Source organism: Nematolebias whitei, chromosome 23 (genome assembly GCF_014905685.2).
Source record: "Nematolebias whitei isolate Nwh7 chromosome 23, NemWhi1, whole genome shotgun sequence".
In the NCBI taxonomy this organism is placed as follows: Eukaryota; Metazoa; Chordata; class Actinopteri; order Cyprinodontiformes; family Rivulidae; genus Nematolebias; species Nematolebias whitei.
This window is the reverse complement of record NC_056520.1, coordinates 13,171,654-13,191,413: the sequence shown is the minus strand read 5'-3', so window position 1 is coordinate 13,191,413 and position 19,760 is coordinate 13,171,654. Positions and strand designations below refer to the sequence as shown.

The following is a 19,760-nucleotide window of genomic DNA, read 5'->3' as shown; positions in this document are numbered from 1 at the left end:
GGTTTAAACAGCTGAAGGTTTAAACAGCTGAAGGTTTAAACAGCTGACGGTTTAAACAGCTGACGGTTTAAACAGCTGACGGTTTAAACAGCTGACGGTTTAAACAGCTGACGGTTTAAACAGCTGAAGGTTTAAACAGCTGAAGGTTTAAACATCTGAAGGTTCAAATCCACAGACCTGTGATGAACATGTCGATGGCTGAAGGGTCCTGAGCCATCTGATCCTGACACACACAAAAAAAACAACACTCATTTATAGAAAAGTAACCTTATTGTGAAAGGACAGGCAGACAGGAAGTGTACGCACGGGGCAGGGGTAGAAGCTCTCGCCTTTCTTGCGTCCCTCGGCGTCCTCCAGCGCCACATACTGGCTGAGGCCCGTGTGGAAGCAGAAGGTGAGGGGCAGGCAGCGCCTCATGCCCCTCCTCAGCTGGAAACCTCCGGCCGCTGTCTCCACGTCTAACAGGACCTCCGAGCGGTAGTGGTTTGACAGAGACATGCTGCCCATCAGACTGAGGACACAGGGACAGACCAGTCAGACTGAGACAGACCGCGGAAGAGGGGGATACCGACGCTGACACTGACCCCGGGATCACCAGCTTCTGGCCGTTGTGGATCCGGTACGAGCAGCGGAAATCATCAGGAAGCTTGCAGTCGATCTGAGCCTCGATCTCGTTCAGCTCCACCTCTGTGGCGCCGTCTGAGGAGAGAAACACAAGAGACACTCGCTTCAGAGACAAATGGTACTTCTTTCAGATATCTGTCAACAATGGTGTACCACAAGGCTTCGTCCTAGGACCCACCCTCTTCACAATCTACATAAGTAATGTAGGTCAGATCATCCCTGATGCATCCTTACATTTCTATGCTGACACCACAGTTGCTTAATGTCGAGCTAAAACAGTTGCTCTTACAGTCTGCATTCAACAACATCCACTCAGATTTGTTCCATCTAAATGCTGATAAAAACAAAGGGATGTTGTTTTCAAACAGGAAGTTGGTACCAGCAGCTTCAATCTTATCTTCGAATGTTGTTCCTACCGAGTTTGTCGATTCTTACAAGAAGCTAATTAGAACCAAATATTTTGCTGCGATCGGAAAACAGAAGTTGGGAGAAAAACCCCACGGCGGTGGGCGGGTTCATGGTTTGTTGTAGCTGATGATACAGGGAATGTTTCACAGATATGTTGAGAGGAATCCATCCATCATACCTTTGAGCGACGCGATCATACGAGGACATCTCTGTTGCAAGAAGCTCTTCAGCTGCTCCCAGGCTTTCTTCAGCACCGCGTAGTACTCAATGTACTGGCCCAGGTCTGAGAAGTACTGCTTAAAGAGGCTGTACCAGGAGAGACCACTCTGCAGCCGGTCCGCACTGAACACATACAGACACGTTCAGACCCACCATGTGAAGTTAAAGACAAGTTTTCATTGTGTTAAGTGAACTCACTCCGTCAGCAGCCAGTGTTTACAGCAGTGACGCTTCCACAGGGGGTTGTGTTTGGACAGCTCGTTGAGCCTTTTACTGACATAACTGCAACTGCAAACAGAAGGAGTGAGGTCATAGCAAGAGGGGCGGGGCTACACACACAAACAGGAGAAGCTCCACCCACTACCTGAACATTGGCAGGACATTTGTGACTTTAAAGTGCACAGATCATTTTACTAATTTAATGGCTTTTATTTAAGGTAGACATTTTTAAAATATTTAAATAAGTTTACAGCAAAATAAGAACATTGCTTAAAATTAATAAACAAGCAGTGAAATTTAAGTGTACACAAGAAAAAATCCAAGTAAATTTGTGGAGTTTCTGAACTCTTCTGTGTACATTAACATAATATTTGTTGTGCATCCACTGCTGATTGTTTAACCTTTTTTTTTGCTTTTATTAAATAAACAAAAGAAAAAAAACTGATTATTTTTGCGTTACAGGATTTATATTAATATCGCCTGTTAAGTTAATCACAAAACACTCATTTTCCTTTTAATTTAAAGCTTTAATAACCATTTGAACACTTCTGAGTGCCTTTAAGTCCTCGGTTTATTAAATAAATTAACTTAGTTTTCATAAAAATATTCGGTTATTAAACAAACAAAAGTAGGCAAACTTCAGCTGTTAGCAGGCGGCTAACTGTAAACAAGATCTTAATCTTCATTTCTAAAAAATAAAAAGTTGTCAAGTTAACTCGGCACCACGCAGAAACTTAAATATCGTTTTTGTTTCATTACTTTGTCTGTAAATAGTTGACAAACACCTCGAACTCGTTTTATTACAAACTAAAACAAAACAGCAGCTAGATGTTATGCTAACGCAGCTGTTAGCCGTGAGCCTCCGGCGTTTTGTTTACGTCTCGTTTTGGCAGAAAAAGTTCGCTGTCTGTTGTTTTACTGATGCGTTGTGTCAGAAACTTACTGGACCAGGTCTCTGAAGCTCAAATAAGACAAAATGTGCAACAGCGGGTCTGAAGGAAGAAGATCCAGCTGCAGCTCCGGGGAAGCTGCCATTGTTAGCATCTGTTTTAGCAGGAAGCGGCGAAATAGACACGGTGAAACAGCGCCCCCTGGTGGACAGGAGTTACTACTACACATATATAATTAAACTATTCCGTAGGTTTATAGATACAATGAAACAGCGCCCCTAGTGGACAGGAGTTACTACTACATATATAATTAAACTATTCCCTAGGTTTATAGATACAGTGAAACAGCGCCCCTGGTGGACAGGAGTTACTACTACAAATATATAATTAAACTATTCCCTAGGTTTATAGATACAGTGAAACAGCGCCCCCTGGTGGACAAGAGTTACTGCTACAAATATATAATTAAACTTTTCTGTTGGCAGATTTCTCGTTCCGCTATTTTTGTTCCGTTTCATCAAATCATAAATCAAAACGTTCAACTCTGTCAGCTCTTTCCTGCTATGACTTTTGGGGTGCAACTTTAGCTTTTTGAAATATTTAGCCTTTTCTGCCATTTTTTTCTCAAAGAAAATGAATTGAGCTCATTTTACATCCTTCAAATATTTAGATGTGTTTACAACCTTTTACTGCTCCTTTCACATTTTGTTCTGCTTCAACTTCTTTCAGTTTCTTTGTGGAAAACAAACAAACAAACAAAAAAACAGTTTTAACCTAATTTGAGCTTTTTTGGCTAATTCCACAATTTTTGCACTCTTTTCAACTTTTTTCAGCCTAATTCAGCAAAAATGTGCCCTCTTCATTTCCTTCTGATAATTTAAGCTTCTGTCTGCCTTACTTTTTAGCTGTTTTCATTTTATACTTATTTCAGCTTTTTTCAGATAGTTTCCACTTTTGTGCTAATTTCTACTTCTTTCAGCAGAATTGGGCAAACGTGTTTTTCTGCTTTCGTCTGCTAATTTAAGCTTGTGCTTATGGTATAAGCTTCTTTCTGCCTTTTCAGCTACTTTTCTTTAGCTATTTTTTGTGCTAATTTCAGCTTTTTTAGCTAATTTTTGCACAAATTCTGCTTATTTAAAACAAATTCATCAAATGTGTGTTTTTCTGCTTTCTTAGGCTCGTTCTTCCTTTTCAGCTCAAATTCAGCATGTTTGTTCTAGCTAATTTCAGCTGTTTTTCAGCAAGTTCTTCAGCAATAAGCATTCACACTGCGTTTTTGCAGGAAATGCAATTTCTCCAATTTATTTAATAATTACAACATTTAAGATGTTAACTATGATCGATACATTTAAAGTTAAATATCCACACATAATTGTGGCTACTTTCTAACTGACTTATTTAAACCCAAGTTTAAATATTTAAAAAGTCTTTACTGGTAAATATGCCAGGCCAGAAGTTTTCAATTTAAAATCCCGTTATTTTATAAAATCCAGTTCAGATTTTCTATCTTGTATGTTGTTTTTCATCTGGACCCGTTTGACTAAATGTTATAAACAAAACAAAAGGTGCACAGAATACACGAAAATTATTTTATTTACTCTGACAACTCTATTTTGGACACTTTTTTTCACATGGAATAATATTCAAAAGATTTTATGAGGGTTCAGTGCATAATGTGAAAAATAAAAGTTTCTGAAAATTTATGTTCTTAGAAAATCTGTTAAAAATGTCTTTAAAAAAATTCTTATAAAACATATTACAAATTTGTATTTTGTGTTCAGAAATTGATATTATGGTGTGTAAAAGTATTTTATGCGACAGAGTTCAACTACCGACAGAATAAAAAGTTTTTTTTTCATTCAGAACAGGTTTTTTGCCCTCTTGTGGCCGAAGCTGGTAACTACAACAACCATCAAGTTAGAAATTCAACCATGTTCAGTGTTCCTATCAGTTCTGTCAAAATAAAAGTATAAAAACGTCATTTCCGCTTTACTCTTGCAATATAAAACGCGTATCAATTCTGTTTTGTGAGGCATAACCGTTTCTTCCTTTAAACAAAATTAATCTAATTTGAACGTATTTTGATTTTACTGTGTTTAATATGAGTGTAGAGTCCAGTTTTTAAATCAACTAAAAAGAAGGAAATTATCGAGCTAGCATTAAAATAAACTAACCAGCTAGCATCACAGCTATAAACATGTCCGCCCTCTGGTGGCCACAGTGCAGAACTACATCTAGTCTAGTGTAATTTTTATTGTAAAAACAAGGGATTTCTCATTGAATACATTAAAAATAATAAATTAAAACACTGTATTTAAAAGAGAACTTTAAACAAGTAGGAGTGTTTATGTTTATAATAAAGCATCCCAGTAAAAATAAAAAAGTAAAATCAAAAAGCTTTGTTGATTTTTGATTCAAAACTGACATTAGGAGGAAAAATAAATAAATTAACAGATATCTGACAGAAAATCAAACATTAAAATTAATAAAAAGCTACAAAATATTTATTCTAAACCAACATTCAGAACAAAATACAATAAAATGGTTTTTGATTTCACCAGCATAATTGCTGACAGATAAAGTTATGACCTTTGAGCTCTGATTTGTTCATTGCTCTGCAGCGTCTACTTAAATCATAAGGAAATGAAAGCTGCTGTCAGACAAACATCACCCAGATTTCAGACTGCTGCAGGTTTTGGACACAGAAAGTTCACTTCAAGAATGACTCCAGTAAGATGAATTATAATTTATATTTATTTCCCTCATTTACCTCAAAAGGAATCTATAAGATCTCATGATTAAATCAGATCAAATCAGATTTTTCTTTTTGTTTTGAAGCATTACGCTCAGATCAACAAGGATATACACTACTCTATAAGGAGAAATAGAACTTAATCAAAAATCACCAGTGAAAATTATTCAAATCATTATTTAAAATGTTGATAAGTGTAATTTACAAAAAAATGTCTAATTGTCACTGCTGAAGTAGGGAGATTTGTATTTAATATAGCCTGTACTAGTTTAAATAATTAATTATTTGTACCGTCTGTGAAGTGTAGTTAGGTATTTAATCAAACTTTTGATAATGTCACAATTTGAAATGATCATTTTTAGAAGTGTAAAACTTAATAAAAATGTCATGAATTTATTAAAGTGTTATTTAGTGCTTACATTTACATGATTTTAACAAAAAAACATTAGTTGTAATCAACCCAATAGGTAACCGTAATTTTCTTTCTTTTGTCAGACTGTTTTCAGATCACTTTGAATCCAAGCTGTTTCCAAAATGAGAAGGTAAAGTTGTCAACATTTTAAACTTGTTGTCTTTCCTGTCTGGAAGTCATTAAACTCTGTAGAATTGTAGATGGAGCTTTAGACCTGAAGGCAGAGTTTTATTGACGCTGTACTTTGACTGGAATGAACTGCCAAACTGGTTTATTGGGTTTTATGAACGCCTATAAAATAAAATAAAAATAAACATAAAAAAAACGTGCTCATTGTTCAGGCCTATATATTCAACTCAATTCAGTTTATTTCTATAGCGCCAAGTCACAACAGAAGTCGTCTCAGGGCACTGAACAGAAACATTCATATATAAAAATAACAATTTAACGTTATTTATCTGAGGAGCAGACTGCTTTGAGTTTAACTCCATCACAGAACTCTCATCTTGAGCAAGCATGAAGGCGACAGTGGAAAGGAAAAACTCCCTCATGAGGAAGAAACCTTTAGCAGAACCAGCTCAGGACAAGCGACCATCTGATTCGACCGGCTGGGTTCGAGAGGAACAGATACACAATGGCAGGTCAAGAATCACATGTTGATAGAAATAGTATCAAATGAAAACTATTCAATTTTAAGAAATGAGGTCAATTTGTCCTCCATTAGTCTAAGCCTATAGCAGCCAACCCTAACTATAGGATTTATCAAAAAGGAAAGTTTTAATCCCAGTCTTAAAACTGGACAATGTGTCAGCCTCACGGACAGAAACTGGAAGTTGGTTCCACAAGAGAGGAGCCTGATAACTGAAAGATCTTCCTCCCATTCTGCTTTTGGAAACTCTAGGAACCGTAAGTAAGCCTGCAGTCTGAGAGTGAAGTGCTCTGTTAGGAAAATATGAAACAACAAGATCTCGAATATAAGATCTCTCAGGTCTCTCTTGTAAATGAGTCCTCGAGTCTCAATGGGATTTACCTGTCTAAATAAAGGTTGAATGAAAAAAGATGGAGCTAGGTTGTTGATGGCTTTGTAGGTTAGAAGTAGGATTTTGAATTAAATTCTGGATTTGACAGGGAGCCAGTGGAGAGAAGCTAAAACTGGAGAGATATGATCTCTCCTACTAACTCCAGTTAAGACTCTGGCAGCAGCATTTTGGATCAACTAAAGATGTTTTTAAGAAGTATTTGGACACCCAGATAATAAACCATTGCAATAGTCCAGTCTAGACGTGACAAATGCATGATCCAGTTTTTCTGCATCATTTTTAGATGTTTCTAATTTTAGTGATATTGCGCAGATGGAAGAAGGCGGTTCTTGTAACGTTTTTAATGTGGGGGATAAAAGACATGTCCTGATCAAAAATAACACCAAGATTTTTAACATTAGAGCTGGAGGACAGATTAATGTCATCTAAGGAGGGAGAAAGACTGAAAAATTAATTCCTAAGATGCTCAGGTCCAAAAACTAAAACCTCAGTCTTGTCTGTGTTCAAAAGCAGAAAATTTAGGGTCATCCAGGTTTTTATAAGTAGCTGATTGGATTCATTGGGTTTCATGGACAAATATAACTGTGTATCATCAGCATAACAATGAAAATGTATCCCATGCTGTTTAATAACTTTACCTAATAGAAGCATAAGGTAAAGAGTATTGGTCCAAGCACTGAACCTTGAGGAACTCCATGACTAACTTTCATGTATGAAGAAGATTCATTATTTACATTTACTCATTGGAATATATCACATAAATATGATTTAAACCATTTTAGAGCCGTTCCTGTAATTTTAACATCATATTCAAGCCTCTGTAGTAAAATATTGTGATCAACTGTATCAAATGCAGCACTGAGGTCTAACAGGACCAGTGAAGACACCTGTCCATTGTCAGAGGCCGTGAGAATATCATTAGTAACTTTCACCAGTGCAGATTCAGTGCTATGATGAGCTCTAAACCCTGACTGAAACTCTTCAAACAGATTATTTCTTTGCAGATGTTTTTTGTTATTTTAAATAACTTGTACTGCAGTTGGATGCTTTTCTATTTATTTAACTGCTGAAATTTGTGGAAAAAAATACTAAACATATTTATTTAATCTCATTTGTTTGACACATTATCGTAACCTTCTTTGTTTGATTTACAGCATTTATCTGGCTGCTGGAGACACTTTAAAAACAACAAACAAGTAAAAAACAACATAAAAAAACTCCATAAACAATCACAATAGTTTCTTTTTTTTTTTTTTGCACAAGATTCTGAGTGCAAATAGTAACAGAAAAAGTTCATAAAAACACGTTTAAATTTCCCGTCTTTGCAACAATGACGCTTTTCTTCCTCCTGCTCTGCAGTTCCACCTTTTCAGTGAATAATCCGTTGGGCTGAGTTACATTTTAAACAGTTTTATGACTCTGACAAGAAATCAAAAGAACTGTCTTTAAAACAAGAAAACAGCTTTGTGCCTTTTGTTTTATTGTATTATCGTAAAGGTAATATTTTAACTGTTTGTCCACAATGACAGGAATTCATTTTGCTTCCTTGTGTGTGTTTTGGGTTTACAGCTTTGAACTTCTTCAAGGAAGTTAATAAATGTTCAGTGATTCCGGTTTATCTCAGGTCTAATTTAGTTCCATTTCCAGGAGAACCTCTTGACAAACACTAATAAATGATCAAAAAGGAATGATTAGGACAGAGCTGGACACGTTTCCTGGGTCTATTGCGCTTCAAACAGCCGAGCACGAGCTGTTATTAAAAGTAAAACCTAACTGTTTCAAATCCGGCTCTAAATAAATGTTTTTTGTTGTTGTCAGGCTTTCACAGAAAAGGGCAGAGTCCCCAGAAGCCAGCGTCATGTCCCTGAAGAGTGACCAGTCCGCGGGTCAGCCTCTGAACTTTAGAGACAAACGGGACGTTTTTGCTTCAAGGTGAAGATTTGCATCTTTAAAGCTTGGTACTCAACAAAACAGAAGTCCAATTGTTTTTCTTGTCGCAGGGTCCAGTTGTTTTAAACTTTAAGGATTTGCATCCGCTACACTTAGAACTATCACTCAGAATGTGGTCCATCTCCAGCTCCTCATTTGATTCTACATCTTTACAGGAATGCTCTTGAGAAGAAAGATCCCTCAGGACTCAGCTCTGTCTCCCTGAGGAGTGACCAATCTGCAGGTCATCCAATAAACTTCAAAAACACACCAGAGTCATCTCAAACAAGGTGAAGGTTTAAATCTGACAGATCAGTCAGACAAAGTTCATTTCCTCACAATAAATCAAAAGTAGTACAAGTTTTGCTTGATGTCTTAACTTCAGTTTCCTCAGGAAAGACCCCTCATTAGGGTTAGGGTTAGGGTTAGGGTTAGGGTTGTATCCATGAAAAGTGACCCATCCATGGATTATCCTGTGAACATGAAAGATAGGTTTGTCTTTCAAAGATTATCAAGTAAACTGTATCAAGATTTAACTCTGAAACTCTTTAATCTGTTGTGTTTCTCTTGGTTTGTTTAGATTAAGCAAGGAGAAGACAGAGACATTCTGCAAACTGACCTTCCAGACGTCAACAGAAGTGGATTTCATCTTCCAGGTTTCAGAGCTCCTTTCACAAAAAATAATAAGATTGTCACAGAGGACAAGTTATAAATGTTATAAGTAAAAAACAAAAAACTTGACTTGTCTAATGAACTTTTTCAAATGTTGAACAACTTTTTAAATTAGCTAAATGCTTCGCCTCAAATGACTCATGGAAAAATGATAAAGATTTCTAAACCTTTAATCCAGCTTTAAAACGGTCAGCCAGCCATCAAATATCTTCCGCTAGTTCTGGAGACCTCTTCCAGCTCTTCTAGGAGGATTTCAAGGTGCTCTCAGTCGAGCTGTGAAACATAGCCTCTCTAACTTGTCATGGGTGCGTGATGGCCTAGTTCTCCTCCCAGTTGGACATGCCAAGAAAACTTCCCTAGGGAGGCATCTAAGTGGGGGATCCTTACCAGATGTTTGAACCATCTCAACTGGCTCTTCTCGATGTGGAGGAGCAGTGTGTCTACTTCGAGTCTCTCCCGGGTAAATTAACTTCTTACCCTATCTCTAAGGGAAAGTCCATTTATTCTGAAAAAAACCCAAAACAACTAGCTTCAACTGCTTATATCCGTTATCTTGTTTTTTCTGTTATCCAAAGTTTGTGACCATAAGTGAGGGCAAGAACGTAGACCGACCAGTAAACACTGAGCTTCGCCTAGTAGCTCAGCTGCCTCTTGGTGGTGGTGATAGTGTTTAAAAGTTAGTCTATTCAGCAGATAGCCTGACCCACAGTTACATTGAACATTAATTAAAATATTAGTGTCTGAAACATTAATTAGTCTACAGTAATGCATTATTAACCTTTATTTAACTAGGCAAATACCACTGAGATCACATATCTCTTTTGCAAGGGAGGCCTGGGCCTGAAGCAGCCTAATATGCGTATTTTTGGTTTGTGGGAGGAAACTGGAGTACGTGGAGAAAACCCATGCAAGCACGAGAAGAACATGCAAACTCCACACAGAAAGACCCCATTTCCAACTGGGGATTGAACCCAGGACCTTCTTTCTGTGAGGCAACAGTGCTAACTACTGAGCCATCATGGTGCTGAAACTAATTAGTTGTCAGATGGTAGAAGTAGCACTTTGAGGATCTTCTTAATCCAGCCACCAGATCCAGCTTTAATGAGATAGATTCTGAGGACTTTTATGCTATCTCGAAGGGTTAGTCCAGCTACCTACAGAGGAAACTAATCTCATCTGACTGTATCCATGATCTCAATTTTTAGGTCACTTTCCCAATTTCATGACCACAGGTAAAATTAAGAACATGGAGAGATCAATAAACAGAGCGCTTCACCTTGCAGCTCAGTTTTCTTTTCACCACAACAGACCAGCACTGACGGTCAAATACCTTCTCCAACTCTACAAAAACATATAGACTGGATGGGCAAATTTTCACACCCCTTCCACCCCTAGTTAGGGTAAACAGTTGATCCACTGTTCCACAGCCAGGTACAATCCAAGGTACAATCATCGATTGGAAGCTCTTCTCCAGCACGGCTGAATAGACCTTACCAGGGAGGCTAAGGAGAGTGACGCCTGTATAATTGAAAAACAACCATCAGTCCCTGTTTTTTGAAGAAGGGAACCACAATCCAAGTTTGCCAATACAGTAGCACTGCCAATAAGTATTACTTCCACCATGTGATGACATCCCTGGTTGAAGTCAACAGCACCCCACTTTCACTATACAATGAATTGGTAAAATGCTGCTTTCCCCACCTCAACCACATGATGGTTTGCCAGAATCTCCTTGGAGCTGATCAAGAGTCTCTGTCCAAGGCCTCAACAAACGTCTCCCACATCCAAACTTTTACCAAAGCAACAGCCAGGGCTGTAGCCCGCTTGGCATGCCAATACACCTCTGCTGTCTCCAGAGTCTTACCAGCCATCAAAGCTTGATAGGACTCCTCCTTCAGCTTGATGGCCTGTCTGATCCTGGGGTAGCCACCACCGAGTTATAGGATGGCTACCGTGAGAGGCACTAACTAACTTGCGGCCACAGCTCAAGGCAGCCACCTCAACAATAGTTGCATGAAACATGGCCCGCTCGGTCTAAATGTCTCCTGCCTCCACTGGGATGTGGTTAAGTTCTCTCTGAGGTATGAGTTGAAGACCCTTTTGTTGGGTTCTTTTGCCAGGTATTCCCAGCAAACCTTTACTACATATTTGGGTCTACTGGGTCTGTCTGGCATCCACCCGGCATCTGATCCATCCAACTCTGATGAAAACATACAGATGTGGATTACATGACATGACTACAAAGTCTATCATTGATATGTGGCCTAGAGTGTCATGTGCTGTGCGTACTTATGGGCACCCTTATGCTCAAACATGGTGTTTGTGATGGAAAACCTGTGCCTAGCACAGAAGTCCAACAACAGAATGTAGCTCGAGTTCAGATCAGAGATGCCTTTCCTTTCATTTGCGCCCCTCTAGGTCATACTGTCACTACCCATATAGGTATTGAAGTCCCTCAGCAGAAATAAGGAGGTCCCAGCTGGAGCACCTTCCCACTAAGGACTCCAAGAAGGCTGGACATTCTGAACTAATGTTTGCTGTGTAGGCATAAACAACAGTCAGAGCTTGTCCCCCACCACCAAAAGGCATGGAGAAGCTACCCTCTCATCTACCGGAGAAAACTCCAATGCACAGACACCAAGCTGGAGGCTTATAAATAGACACATACCAGCCTGTGGCCTCTCACCATGGGAAACTCTAGAGTGGAATAAGGTCCAGCCCCTCTCAAGGAGATTGGTTCCAGAGCTCATGCTGTGCATCAGTGTTAGCTCGACTATATCTACCTCTAAAAGTTACATACAAGCTTAGGCTCCTTCCCCACTAAGAAGTCCCAAGAGCTAGCATTGGTAAGCCAGGGTCAGAGTGCCAAGTCTCCCATATTTGGCTACCAACCATGGCACTGTGCACTGTGCACTCAACTTGTATTGTCCCTGTAGGTGGAAGTCCCACAGGAAGGGAAATCCATGTAACTCATTTGAGCTGAGTTCAATCAAATCAAGGTCTTTGTTGTTCTAAGTCCATACAAGTATCCAAACTCTAGCTGTAGTCACTAGTCAACTAAACATTTTTTTCTGAGTGACTTCTTTACCTCCAGAGAACTGTTTTTTTCTATTCCTGACAGAAACTTGACTTTCTGTTGGAGAGCAGATCCATTTTCTGAACTTCTCCCTCATGGCTCTACTTTCTTTAGCTCTCCATGAACCACTGGTAAAGAAGGTGGATTAGCCTCAGTTTTTAAATCCAGTTTTAACAGTTTGGTGTCCTTTGGAATCAGTGTGTGCACTCTAGACCTCAGTGGACCTTTTTGATTGGATCCGCTACCTATTCTGTTCACTGTTCTGATATCAGGTAGGAAGGAGCATACTGCATCTTCTGTGCCTACTATGGCAAGTGCAATTAACTCCTCAACTGTGCTATGTTTCTTCACCAGTTTAATGACAACATATCCTGCAGCCCACAGTTCTGTTATGCATATTTTGAATTCTGTTTTTTAACTCTACTTGTACTGATATTCTGAAATCAGTTTCTCCACTAAAGCTCAAACAAAGTTTCCTTCTGACCTGAGGCTGAATGAAATCACCAGCTCTTTCAGACAAAAATGCAGATGTGCTCAGAGAAAATGGAGAAAGGGCATACTACAGGTTTCACAGGACATCCTTTAAGAGAGCTTATTAAATTATTAGAAGCCAGTTAAATGTATCTTCAAGTCTTGTGCATGAATGAGTATTAAACAGAGCAGTAGAAAAGTAGGTAGATTGGGGCACAGACTGTAGAGATTGTAATGCTTTACCATTCTATCGCCAAAATACTAAGTATTTTACCAGTCAGTCTAGATCCAAACCTAAACTATGATTTTGAACAATGGGCAGTACCCAAAAAAATAAGTTTGCGATTACTGAGATGAGCCTCCTTACATAGTGGCTGAACTCTTCCTGAAGGACAAAGTGAAGAGTGTGGCTAATCAGGAGAAGCTCAGAATCTCTTTTCCTCCATATCAATAAAAAGCCAGCTGAGGTGGTTTTGGTATCTACGAAGAATGCCTTCTGGATACCTTTTTAAAAGGGTGTTTTAGGCATGGACCTTTACAAGGAGACCACCCGGAAGACTCAGAACCTGCTACAGAAAGTTTATTTTATTTTGGAAACTTTTCAAAATCTCTCTGGAAGAGCTTGAACTTAATGAGGTAGTTGGAAAGTTTGATGGTTGCCAATGTGACCAGTCCTAGCAGGAAATGATGAATGATTATCTCAGAAGGCTATTTGTCATAGTATTAACATATAATTTTGTTGTGTTCTGGTTTTTATTTTCAAACTTTATTCTTTCAGACTCTTGAAGAGAATATAATGTCTTTTGTGAAGAATGAGCTAAAGAGGCTCTTGACAGTTCTTCATCCAGATCACTCAACATATTCAGGCAGTCAGAGGAATGTTGAGGAGTTGCTGCAGGGAGCCAATGAAGAGCAGAGGGAGAGTACCAAAGAGGCATTTTTAAACATCACACTGAACTTCCTGAGGACGATGAAGCAGGAACAGTTGGCTGATGTATTGTACAGCAGTAAGAGATCTTTAATGAGTACAACATTGTCAGGGTTTGTTTAAAGCCTACCTAATGTTCTTTGTCTCTTAATCTTTCAGAAACTATTGCACCACTGTGCATAAGTAAACTGAAATTTAACCTGAAGGAAAGGTTCCAGTGTGTGTTTGAGGGGATTGCTAAAGCAGGAAACACAACTCTTCTGAATCAGATCTACACAGAGCTCTACATCACAGAGGGAGGGACTGGAGAGGTCAATGATGAACATGAGGTCAGACAGATTGAAACAGTATCCAGGAAACCACACACACCAGAAACAATCATCAGACAAGAAGACATCTTTAAACTCCCACCTGGAAGACACGAATCAATCAGAACAGTGATGACAAAGGGAGTAGCAGGCATTGGGAAAACAGTCTTATCACAGAAGTTCATTTTGGACTGGGCTGAAGACAAAGCCAACCAAGACATCCAGTTCATGTTTCCATTCACTTTCAGAGAGCTGAACATGCTGAAAGAGAAGAAGTTCAGCTTGGTGGAACTTGTTCATCACTTCTTTACTGAAACCAAAGAAATGTGCAACTTTGAACACTTACAGGTTGCATTCATCTTTGATGGTCTGGATGAGTGTCGACTTCCTCTGGACTTCCACAACAATCAGATCCTGACTGATATTACAGAGTCCACCTCAGTGGATGTGCTGCTGACAAACCTCATCAGGGGGAAACTGATTCCCTCTGCTCGCCTCTGGATAACCACACGACCTGCAGCAGCCAATCAGATCCCTGCTGTCTGTGTTGGCATGGTGACAGAGGTCAGAGGCTTCACTGACCCACAGAAGGAGGAGTACTTCAGGAAGAGATTCAGAGATGAGGAGCAGGCCAGCAGGATCATCTCCAACATCAAGATGTCACAAAGCCTCCACATCATGTGCCACATCCCAGTCTTCTGCTGGATCACTGCTACAGTTCTGGAGGATGTGTTGAAAAGCAGAGAGGAAGGAACGCTGCCCAATACCCTGACTACGATGTACATCCACTTCCTGCTGGTTCAGACCAAAGTCAAGAAGGTCAAGTATGACGGAGGAGCGGAGACAGATCCACACTGGAGTCCAGAGAGCAGGATAATAATTGAGTTTCTAGGAAAACTGGCTTTTGAGCAGCTACAGAAAGGAAACCTGATCTTCTATGAATCAGACTTGACAGAGTGTGGCATCGATGTCAGAGCTGCCTCAGTGTACTCAGGAGTGTTCACACAGATCTTTAAAGAGGAGTCAGGGCTGTACCAAGACAAGGTGTTCTGCTTCGTCCATCTGAGTGTTCAGGAGTTTCTGGCTGCTCTTCACGTCCATGAGACATTCATCAAGTCTGGGGTCAATTTGATGGAAAAGTCACAAAAATCCCCTAAGTACAAAGCAATAAAAGCCTTTTTAGCAGTGACAAACTTCTACCAGTGTGCTGTTGATGTGGCCCTACAAAGTCCAAATGGACACCTGGACTTGTTCCTCCGCTTCCTGCTGGGCCTTTCACTGCAGACCAATCAGACTCTCCTACGAGGTCTGCTGACACAGGTGGAGTGTAGCTATCTTATAAGGCAGGAAATAGTTGATTACATCAAGAAGAAAATTGACAAAAATCCCTCTCCAGAGAAATGCATCAATCTGTTCCACTGTCTAAATGAACTGAAAGATCGTTCTCTAGTGGAGGAGATCCAGAAGTCCCTGAGATCAGGACGTCTCTCCGCAGATAAACTGTCTCCTGCTCAGTGGTCAGCTCTGGTTTTCATCTTACTGACATCAGAAAAAGATCTGGATGTGTTTGACCTGAAGAAATATTCTGCTTCAGAGGAGGCTCTTATGAGGCTGTTGCGAGTAGTTAAAGTCTCCAACAAAGCTATGTACGTTCACAAACATCAAACTTCGTCTATTCTTCATCATCATAGGAAGTTAACTTCATTTTTTTCTGTTTTATGTCAATGTGTTTTCAGTTTGAGTGGCTGTAACCTTTCAGAGAGAAGCTGTGAAGCCTTGGCTTCAATCCTTAGCTCTAAGTCCTCCAGTCTGAAAGAACTGGACCTGAGTAACAACAACCTAAGGAATTCAGGCGTGATGAAACTGTGTGTTGGACTGCAGAATCCATATTGCACATTGGAAACTCTCAGGTCAGGAATTCCATTTTTAAATAATTAATAATAATAATATGAGTAAAAAACAACAAACATAATGTAATTATGAATCACAAGACTGAATGAAATAATCAAAAATTGTCTATGGTTGATTTTTAAAGGCTTTCAGGATGTCTGATCACAGATGAAGGATGTGCTTCTCTGGCCTCAGCCCTGACCTCCAACCCTTCACATCTGAGAGAGCTGGACCTGAGTTATAATCATCCAGGAGATGCAGGAGTGAAGCTCCTTTCTGCTGGTCCACATTGGAGATTAGATTCTCTTGGGTACAAAGTGCTGCAACTTATGGTTATCTGATCCTCACATTAATTTCACCATAGCCTAGTTTCATACAGAAAACAGTTTTGCCCACTTTTGAAACATGTTCACTCATAACTCTCAATCAGCATTTTCAAACTGGTCTGCAACCTTTCACTTGAAGTCTAATTTGTTCCCTGGTGGCCTGGGATCTTGAATGCTCTGTGTAATATCTTAGCTGTTCATAGGACATCACACTGCTTCAGAGATTTTAGAGGTTCTTTCTGGGAGTGCTCTTGTGACCACTGGCACCACTGAGGTCTTGACTCTCTGCAATTTCTCGTATTCCCCTTTCAGTAGTGGGTATTTCTACAGCTTCTTGTGTTTTTTTTCCTTTTGAAGTTGTCATTTGGTGACTGTAACTACATTTATCAGCAATATCATCTTATGTTGGACACCACTATGTCTGGTTGGTTAGCCATTGCTTGCTTGTCCACATAGATCTAAAAGTCCTGTCATTCTTCACTACCCTTGAAGGAATCTCCGACTTTGACTTCCAACCTGTACTTGGCACAGACTCACACGAGTGACACATAAATAATGCAATGCCAATCACATGATGCCTGGATTAACAAGGCCTGTATCAGATGTTGAGGAACAAGGGATTTTATTGAAAAATGACTACTGGAACAAGAGATTCTTGGACGTTGCAGAGACCATGTCACTGTTACAGTGCTACTATAATAGTGGCTATAGAGGCTGTGGCAGCTATTGAAACTTTGAAACTCAACAACCAGGCTGACAAAGAAACAACTTCTGATCCATTGTTCCTGATCAAAAATTTTCTATAGCCCATTTCTTATCAGAATGACCTCAATCCTCAACAACTGATGCAGATCTTGTTTTTTAAACATGGGATCACAAACCAATGTTGTTGGAGGTTACCTTGATTGAAGTTTGAACCCCTAACCTCTTGTTTCAAAGCCAGGCAGCAATACTACTGTTCTGACCTACCAGCTTGTTTCTAAACAGGATCCAAGTTCCTGGTTTTGCAAAAATGTCCCTTGGACATAACGGCAGGATGTGAGATAGAGGCAAAAAAAAAAAAAAAAAAAAAAACATATAAGGAACACCATAACCACATGACTGAAATAGTGTACAGGAACATTTGAATCAAGTATAAACTGAAAGTCCCAGAATCAATGCATAAGGCTGCATCAAGAGTGGTGGAAAAATGTCACCACCCTTCCAGACCAAAAAACAGGTGAGGGCTAACCAACCAGCTATTGTGGTGGTCTACAAACTAAAGAAATGATAGATGCAGCAATCTCAAAAGACTGTAATGTCAAAAAGAAGGACCACAAGAAGTTTATGAAATACCAAAAGCCGAGAGAGCAAAAAAATGATGTTATGGAAGGTCAACGCTCCAGTGGTGCTAGAGGTTGGAGCACACGAGACTCCAGCAGATCCCAAGAACAACCTTAAAAATCCCTGTCCAAATGAGTGCAGTCATAGGAACTAGGAAAAGCTAAAGTACTGTGCAGAACCTTCAAGCTCCCAAGCCACAGGCGGAGGACCTGAGTATGAAGTGAAGTGGAACCGCTAACTCATAGGATGTTACAGATTATGACCAGAGAAGGATTCAGGGGTGGGGAACACCGCACAGTCGATCAATGGCTGACCCGTCCCATCTTTAAAATCAATCTTTGCCTCCCAATGTCTCAGTAACGCCACCAACATTAAAAAGGACAGTTCACACCATGCTTCCCACCTCTCTGAGTTGTTCCCATCAGACAGGCGCTACAGGTTCATCAGGACCTGGACCACCAGTCTCAGGGACAGTTTTTTTCCTCAAGCCATTGCACTCTTGAACACACACATGCATTGACATAGTTATTTACTTCTTAAACTTTTTTATACATTCAATGTGCATGTGTTATGCTATGATGTTCACCAAACAGGTGAACTGTACAGGCACCTTGGGAGAATCTCTGCTATTTTGTTGTACTTGAGACATTGACAAATAAAGCTTCATTCATTCATTTGCATATTCATTCATTCAATCATTCATTCATTTATTCATTCATTACAGTGAAACAGGTGATATTTTGGTGTTCAATGAAAACTGCAACTTGTCTTTGTCATACTTATGTGAATACGTTTTTTTAACGAGTTTTATCTTAAATGTGAGAGGTTTCATTCAGTGCATGCATAGCAGGTTGCACCTCTCCAAACGCTGAGCAAATTTCTACTTTTCTCCTCAGTTTGGACCATGGTGGAGCATGGACACTGCAAGAAGGACTATGGAAGTGTAAGTATGTTTTTTCCCAAACATATAAAACACAAAGAACTACATTTAATAGAGATTTCTCTTGAATTATGTATGTCACAGCTGCCGTCTTGTTATTGCAGATGCTTCTCGGCTCACTCTGGATTCAAATACAGCACACAGATTCCTCAAACTGTCAGTCAACAAAAGAAAGGTGACAGTGACTGCAGAGCAGCAGCCATATCATGATCATCCTGAGAGGTTTGACCACTGGCATCAGCTGCTCTGTATAGACGGTCTAACTGGGCGCCATTCCTGGGAGGTGGCATGCGAAGGAATGGTGTGCATTGGAGTGACTTACAGAGGAATTGGCAGGAAAGGAGACGACCCTGGCTCCCTGCTCGGAGGGAACGATCGGTCCTGGAGTCTGTACTGGTCAGGGAAGGATTACTTTGTTTTTCACAACAACAAGAAAAAGAACATTTATCCATCTTCTTCTACCTCCAACAGAGTAGTAGTGTATCTGGACTGGCCCTCTGGAATTTTGTCCTTCTACAGAGTTTCCTCAGATGCACTGATCCACCTCCACACCTTCAGCACCATGTTCACAGAAGCAGTCTACCCTGCTTTTAGGGTTGGGTTTGAGCCCAGTTATTTTGAATCTTCAGTGTCTCTTTGTGAGCTGAAGTAGGATCAGTTTATTTTATTTTTTACATTTTGACAAAAATCTATATTAGGTCTATTTCAAGTATTTCTACAGCGTAAACTAATTGTTCAGAAAAATGTTCTTCATGCTGTTTCATTCTTTGCTTATTTTTGTGTCATATCATTTGTGTTTTTACAAAACTGTGAATGGTGGATGGTGGCACAGTGGCAGAACTGTTGCCCCTAAAGGAAAAGGACGCCAGATCAAATCCCAGCCGGTGCCCTTTCTGGGTAGAGGTTCTCTCTGTACATGCGTGGGTTTTCTCTGGATACTCCGGTTTCCTCTCATAGACCAAAGACATGTATGTTAGTCTGATTGGTAACTCTAAATTGTCTTTAGATGAGTCAGGGAGTGAATGGTTGTTTGTCTCATTTGTCTATGTGTCCATGTAATGGACTTGCGACCTGTCCAGGGTGTTCCCCGCTTTTCACACAGAGACTGCTGAATATGGGCACCAGTGACCCTCACGACCCTGAAAGAAAGAAGCGAATAAAGATGATAGCTGGATGAATGTGAACAGTCGATATTCTTGTTTGTATTGTCACACAAACCAATTTATTAAAAAAGACATTAAGTTTTACTAAAAACAAGCAGCTGTGGCTGAGTGGTTAGAACAGTCGTCCTCCAGTGGGAGAGTTGGGGGTTTGATTCTACCAGCAGTCGCTT

At 39.8% G+C, this 19,760-nt stretch overlaps 2 protein-coding genes across 2 annotated transcripts; one reads left to right on the top strand and one right to left on the bottom strand.

Moving 5' to 3' along the window:
• Window positions 1-163: 163 nt before the first annotated feature.
• Window positions 164-2,505, bottom strand: LOC119429061 (F-box only protein 3-like). Its single transcript, XM_037696778.1, has 6 exons — window positions 2,414-2,505; window positions 1,450-1,539; window positions 1,211-1,374; window positions 585-699; window positions 307-511; window positions 164-223 (listed from the first exon to the last, which is right to left on the bottom strand). Exons 1-6 carry the CDS (start codon window positions 2,503-2,505, stop codon window positions 164-166), a joined length of 726 nt encoding a protein of 241 aa, XP_037552706.1.
• Window positions 2,506-5,646: 3,141 nt separating this feature from the next.
• Window positions 5,647-19,079, top strand: LOC119429060 (protein NLRC3-like). The gene is made up of 11 exons (XM_037696776.1): window positions 5,647-5,654; window positions 8,383-8,496; window positions 8,670-8,783; window positions 9,074-9,149; window positions 9,741-9,779; window positions 13,491-13,719; window positions 13,800-15,594; window positions 15,685-15,858; window positions 15,984-16,148; window positions 18,384-18,430; window positions 18,532-19,079. The coding sequence occupies exons 1-11, from the start codon at window positions 5,647-5,649 to the stop codon at window positions 19,077-19,079; spliced, it is 3,309 nt and encodes a 1,102-aa protein (XP_037552704.1).
• Window positions 19,080-19,760: the final 681 nt, after the last annotated feature.